Source organism: Octodon degus, unplaced genomic scaffold (assembly GCF_000260255.1).
Source record: "Octodon degus isolate 3935 unplaced genomic scaffold, OctDeg1.0 scaffold00010, whole genome shotgun sequence".
In the NCBI taxonomy this organism is placed as follows: Eukaryota; Metazoa; Chordata; class Mammalia; order Rodentia; family Octodontidae; genus Octodon; species Octodon degus.
In genome coordinates this window covers 21,048,550-21,055,681 of record NW_004524586.1, presented here as the reverse complement: position 1 = coordinate 21,055,681, position 7,132 = coordinate 21,048,550, and the positions used below count along the sequence as shown (strand labels likewise).

The 7,132-nt window shown below is 42.3% G+C and overlaps 1 protein-coding gene across 1 annotated transcript in view; it reads left to right on the top strand.

The window, feature by feature from the left end:
* The first annotated feature begins 480 nt into the window (after positions 1-480).
* Positions 481-7,132, top strand: part of Acadsb (acyl-CoA dehydrogenase short/branched chain) — a 50,104-nt gene continuing 43,452 nt past the window's right edge. The window contains exon 1 of the mRNA XM_004625742.2: positions 481-599. Within this exon, the coding sequence (XP_004625799.1) occupies positions 558-599 (42 nt within the window). The 5' untranslated portion in view covers positions 481-557. The remainder of the gene's footprint in view (positions 600-7,132) is intronic.

The window sequence follows — 7,132 nt, the reverse complement described above, 5'->3', positions numbered from 1 at the left end:
GCCCGCGGGCACCAAAGCCCTCCGCACGCGGTCCGGAAGGTCTCACCTCGCGACCCTGCCCACTCCCCCGGGGCTCACAACCCCCGGCTGGGTCCGAGGCTCCGGCGGGCTCAGCCGGCCCGGGCAAACCAAGTTCTCACCTTTCCCCGCTCCTTCTCTCCACCCAGTTCTATCGCAGCACCGCCGTCCGAGCCGGCAGCCAGTTATTTACCTCCTGACAGCCGCACCGAGTAACCCCCACTGCCTTGTTCAACGCCGCTGCCGTCGCCCCAGCTGCCGCCGTCTTCGTCACCGTTGCAGCCGCCACCGCCATGTTTGTTGTGTCTCCGGCTCTCTTCCCGCCCCACCCCCCGCCTTGCTCAAGTCTCGCGTGAGCCAGACAGAGGGCGCTAGCGGTGCTGGAGGTTCCTTGTCTCTCCTGCGGCTCCGTAGGCACGAGGGGGCGGAGTCTCGAGGGGAGTGTGAGGGGCGGGTCCGAGTGGGCGGAGCCGGCTGAACCTGCGGCGAAGTGGGGCGGCTGCGAGCGCGCAGAGACAGATCGCTTGCTCGCGGTCGGGATGGAAGGACTAGCGGTTCGTTCGCTGCTGCGCAGCGGGCTGGTGAGTGCGTTGTGGGCGAGTACACTGGGGCCCGGAACGACCTAGACCCCCAATGTAGTCGCTAGGGAAGCCTTTTCCTAAAGGGCCCGGCGCCCCCTCTGAGCCCAGCTGCACGCCCTGGGCGACCCCACTTTCCTTCAGGCTGCAACCGAGCTGGCCTCCACCTTTGTTTAGGGAAGGCTTGGGGAACTACTGCTCGTGGGAATGGAATAGGGGGCTGATCTAGACTTTTGTTTAGGGTAACAAGCACCCACTGAGCTGTGTCAGCCAGATGTCCTTTGCATGTTGTTGGGTCCTGAGAGCCCTTGAGTCTCGGGTCCCTGCAGCGTTCTGCAGAGAAGCCCCCTCTCCGGTGCTTCAACTCACCTTTCCCCAATGATTACACGGTCGCTCCTCCCACCCAAAAAATAAAATAAAATAAAATTTAAAAATCCAGAAGATTCTTAAAATATAAGCCCTGCCTCCTGGTGAGCAATGGTTCCGGTTTTCCCTTCTCACCCTGGCTGAAGGAAGGGACCTAGGGAGTTGGTCCGATTTGCCAGAGAATCCCTCCGGCCGTCTCAAGGCTGGAGCTGTCTCTGGACCGTGTTTTGTTTTGTTCTGTTCTGGTGGAACCGAGGATTGAACTCAGACCCTTGCGATTGCCAGGGAAGCACTTATTCCACTGAACTATCTCCCCAGCCCACTGGACCGTGTTGAGGGACCCATGAAGAGGAGATAGAGATCTCAACTTTCCCCACAGCTCTGTCGGTTCTTGATGTATCTTGGTAGAAAGGAGATTTTTCGAAAAAGAAAAATCCTCCTTTTTAGAAAGGAGAAATTTCGAGACCTGTCAGTGAGAGGGACAGGCAGATTTTGCAAAATCACACAGCGTACAGTGCTGGCTCTCCACAGGTGCGTAGCTCTGTGATCTGGGCTTGGGAGAATTTATATGGTCTGGGATGCTTATTTTTTGAGCTATCATTTACCTCTTGTTTGTTTTCTTGAGGTCAGTTTACCCCTTAGTGGGGTAAAGCAAAATTGTCAACAGGGTTAAATATAAATTGTTTATATGTGTCTGAATTTTTATTTTTTTATGTGTCTGAAATTTAGATATAAACCACTAAATAGCGCTGTTTCTTTAAGAATAGAATTCTTTGATGTAACTTTCGGAATTTATAGACGTACACTATCAGAAGGAAAATGCAGGCCAAATGTATGGATTACACTGTCTTCAGACTCCTAGGAATTTGAGTGAGGAACCTGGCAGAAAAGCTGTAGTAAGGGAGAAAAGGCACAGTAACGTTTGCAGTTTCCTTAAAGCTACAGTTTCCTCAAAACTGCTACAGTGGATTTTTTGTTGTTGTTGTTGTTGTTTTGATTATTAATTTTTCCCCCTAGGCTTTTTTTGTACTAAACTATACATTCCTAGCCCGTAGCCCCGCCCCCTTTTTTTTCTTTTGAGACAGGGTCTGGCTAAATTGCTGAAGGCTGGGTTGGAATTTGCTATCATCCTGCCGTAAGGGGAAGCTCCTAAAGGGTTCTCCTGAGCCACTGGAATTATACAGACATCACCATAATCCCCATTTAAAATCAGTTTTTAAAAACAGTTTCCTAGTCTTCTTTTTACCTGTCTGGTTTTTTCTATTCCACCTCTCGGCCTCAGCATCTTCTATGGCAGGGTCCCTACTACAGTCCAGGGAAGCCCATTCTGGTTCCTCTTTCTCAAGGGCTCCTGTTGTATGTGTTTAATTCTGCTCCCTGGACTTGCCCGAACTGTTGGGTCCTCAGCCCTCGCATTAGGGTTATCACTGTCATATTAAGCTTCTCTATCTCCCGAACTTTCCCTTTGTTGCATGCTTTCCAGAACCTGCACACATTTGGTGCACCTGCAGCCCTCATGTAAGTAGTCCTTAACAGGGAATTGTCCCTTTGTGAACTTTCCTTTGCGGTTGCTTTAATGTGTGAAAGGTTGTTCTTCGCTTTAGTGTTTCCCTCCCCTGGAGGCAAAGATGTTTATTTCTTTGTTAATAATAATTAGAGGCAATTATTAGTATTATATGTTTTATGAGTGTGGGAGTTAAGTCCTGCCAGTATGTTGTCATAAAGGAACAGAAATATGTTCTCAGGGTTACTGTTTAAGACTTTTATAAGTGGGTTGAGGAGATGGTTCAGTGGAATAAGCACTTCCCTGGCAAGTGCAAGGGCCTGAGTTCAATCCCTGGTTCCAGAAAAAAAAAATTAAAAATTAAAAATTAAAAAAGACTTATAATTGTTGATTAATGATGTAACAAAGAAAGATTTCTGGGCTTCACACTATTTTAGAGCCAGACATTTATTGAACACACTGTGGATTGTGTTCTTGGTGTTTTGCCGGCTTCTCATAGCTCTTAATTCTTATGAACATTCCGAGATCTCCTAGTTAATCTTGCTGATGTGAAGATTGCTAAAGAAGATTAAGTGCTTTGGCAAAAGTCACCGAACTGGTATTCAAATTCCAATCTGATTACAATTCTAACCTTCACAAACTACTGTGTGCCTATTTTCAAGACACCAGAGAGCTATGGTCGTTTGTATTTGTTTGTTTTATTGTGATCTTTAGTCCTTTATAGATCTTTTACATAAAGTAGCATACATAATTGATTGATTGTTAACTATAGCAATGTAATTAAGATTGTGAGGTTGGGCATGGTGCTGTGGGCCTGTAATCCCAGCACTTGGGAGATTGAGGCAAGGGGATCATGGAGAGTTCAAGGCCCACCTGGATTACACAGTGAGACTCTGTCTCCACAAAAAGATTGTGAATTCTGCAGCTAACTTGTTTAGGATTGAGTCCAAGTGCTGTTATTTCCTAGTGGCATAATCTTGGGTTTTATCTCTTTGCACTTCAGTTTTCTGATCTGCAAAAGGAGAAGAATAATAGTGTATGTCCTGTGGGGTTGTTGTGAAGAAAAAGGAGTGCATATGTTCATGTAAGGCACTTAAAGTCACGCTCAGCACATAGTCAGTCAGCTTTCAATAAATGTTAGGTATGCAGAACGTATTGTGTACTTCGGTAAAAATTATAAGAAGAAAAATCTCTACCTTCAATGAGTTTATTCTTTCTTGAAGAGTTTAGAAGTATCACATACCATTTAGGATAGGATGAATCCTGAATGGTCTGTAAGGAGCCCTGAGTTCGGAAGAGAGCATGAAGGAGACCATTGGCAGAGAGACAGGCTCTTTTTAGGCTGTGCGGCTTCCAGCTGCTCCTTTCACTGGGCTCAGTTTCCGTCTAGCCCACGATTCCTTGGCTGGGCAACTCTGGTCTGGAACGCTTGTCCCCTGACTTGTATTTAAATGTTGTTTCTGCTGTAAAACCTGTCTTCCTTGAGGAGGAGGGTGCATCAAAAGCATTCCCAGTAGCTAATAAGGTATTGGACCAAAATATTTTCACAAAAATATCAAATTCTGTAATAATTGTATATCTTAAGTTTTCTTTGGAAATAGAGAAAAGTGAACATTTGGTTTCATTTTTATATGCTGGTAACCTGGGAACTAGAATTTGTTGGTTTGGCAAATATCATATGGAAAGCAAACATCTTTATGTTTGCTTTATGCTAACTCCTGGGCACTGTGTACTTTTTGGTTTGTTTAGATCTCTTTCAAGTGGTCATTGTTACTCTTCTAGAAGGTGAACACAAGGATAGAAATTCCTGTAGACTACAAGGAGGAGGAGCCAGAGACTTGTAGAACTGAAGGTACAATAGGAGTTTTGGGAAGTACTGAAGACAGACCAGATCTCTGTTTATGGAGAAAGCCAGCAGAGACTCAGCTGTAGTCCAAAAGTACTAAATGGAGAATTGTAGAAATAAACGATCCATGAGTTTTACGTTGCATATTATTCTGAGAGGTGTGATGAAATCTCCTGCCCTTGTGATTCTTCCTGCTCATAACATGAGTCCTTCCTTTGTCCAGGCTGTGCTCACATGCTGTCTGGTACCTGCTTTATAGATATGACTATCTACAAGTTCTACTAGTCTTCATTTCACTATTTAATGATGGCCTCCAAGCACAAGAGTAGTGATGCAAAGGAGCCACTAGGACATAAAACATGGAAGAACAGATTAGCTCCTAATAAATGTGTGTATTCATATTCTTGGGTTCAGGAGACTAGAAATTAACCTTTCAAGGATAAAGGAGAGACTACTAAGTATTGCTAACATAGGAGAAAAGGAAGGAAGTAGACACATCTGCATTTAGTAAAAGCAAAAATAGGTTTCTTTAGAAAAAGAAAAATGGATTTTTAGGAAAACATGATTTGAAAGTTTTCCATGTTTGGCTGTTTAAGTATGAGTGCTCTTTCCATCTTATTAGGCCATGAAACTCCGGGAGAGATTTATGGTAGCCACATTTTGCAGAGGCTGCCATTTCTAGTTAAACAAGGAGACTCCTGGAAAGCTTTGTTCCCCTGCATTTGCTGACTCTCAGACATCTTCAGCTTGACATAATCCTTCTGCCAATGCAGGGGTCCCAACGGTGTCAGTCCCCCAGTGTGATGCTGGTCCCACAAATGATCATCTTTCTCCTGCTGAAAAATGTCTGGTTTGCTTGCCACATTTAACAAATAATGCTGCTGTGAGCAGGTTTGAATTTAGGTTGTTATAGGACAGATTGGGCTTTCATTCTCCAAAGTCATGCGTGTAGTATTAAAGTTCAGGTATTCTTTTTTTTTTCTTGGTACCAAGGATCAAACTCAAGACCTTGTATTTGTCAGGAAGGCACTTATACCATTGAGCTATCTTCCTGGCCCATGGGTGTAATTTTTTATTTTTATTTTTATTTTTCTGGAACCAGGGATTGAACTCAGGCCCTTGCTCTTGCCAGGGAAGCGCTTATTCTACTGAGCCATCTCCCCAGCTCCACCATGGATGTAATATTAAAGAAAAAATTATTCAGTGATACTCATTAAACATAGTGAGGAAGACTTTTTTGAGGCTATTATGTAAGTACAGTAATCACTGTAGCAAGATGTTATGAAACAGGGGAGAGACTGGACTCAACTCCGAGTACTGTATATGCTAGAGGGACTTCACAGCCAGGAGCAATGTGCATATGCTGGAGACCCGGGGCCAGAAGGCAAAAGTGACTTAAAACATCAGGAAAAAGATTCTAGACAAACTGACCTGTTATTTTCTTCACAAGCTCATGGCCAGAGGATTTGTTCTTATTATAGATCTGAGCAAGCTCATCATATACCTTTTTGTCCACAGGGGGTCAAGAACTTTCACCTTTTTACTTACAGTTTCTCCTTGGCCTTGATCCAAATTGCCAACATCATTTTTTTTTTTTTTTTTTTTTTGGTATGGTGTAGCAATTATTACATGAACTAAGAGTCATCTGAACTCAAACACTGCTATAGGATGACAGTTGATCTGATAATCCATTGTCCTCTTAGCAGCAGTATCAAGTGATTAGGTGAGGGATTGGCAAGAATGGCTATACAGAAAGATGACTCATCAGCCTCCTTGGACAGAGTGAGATGGTATGAGCTGTCATAATGACACTGAGAATGATATACTATTCAAAACTCTTAACTTGTTTATTTCTGGAATTTTTCATTTAAAAATTTTAGCCACAGAATAGATTAGAAGATGCAGATCTTCTTTGACAAAGAGGCCAAACATATCACTGGAAGAAAGATAGCCTCTTTGATAAATGGTGCTGGAAGACCTGGCTCTGTATATGCTGAAAGCTGAAATTAGACCCATATCTATACCATGCACTGAAGTCAAAATGGATCAAAAATCTAAATATTAAAACAGAAACACTAAATCTACTGGAAGAGAAAGTAGGTGGAAATCTTGAGTAGGTGTAGGCACAGAATTTATGAATAAAACCCAAACTGCATGGGAAGTATTTCAAAGAATCAACAACTGGGATCGCATCTTATTTTTTTTTCTTTTCAAAATTTTATTGATAAACAGATAGCAATGAGACAATTTCAAATCAAATCGGAAGTACAGTTTCAACAAATAATACACTGCATATATTCTTCTTAGTGGTTAATTGCTGTACAAGATGCGGACTTGTGATCCTATTTACAAACACCATTAGAACAAATCATTCTATTCATTAAGAGAATGCAACTATATATATCTATCCCAACCACTTTGAATACACAGATGCAAAATGGACATTCATCGGTATACCCCATTTTTTCTAAGTTCCGTTATTGAATATTATAGGTGTGTAAAGATCTCATCTTATTAAAAAAGATTTTTCACACCAAAAGAAATCACCAAGAGAGTGAAAAGACAACCAACAAGTGGGAGAACATTTTAGTCCAATTGTCCCTCAGACAAAGGACTTCTATCTAGAACATATAAAGAATTTAAAAGAAAACACCCAGAACCTCCAAATTCAAAGATCAATACAAAAATGGGCATCTGAAATGAACACACACTTGTTAGATGACACATAAATGACAAATATATGAAAAAAATGTTTGACATCACTGATCATTTGAGAGATGCATATTTATTTTATTTTATTTTTTTATTTTTTATTATTTA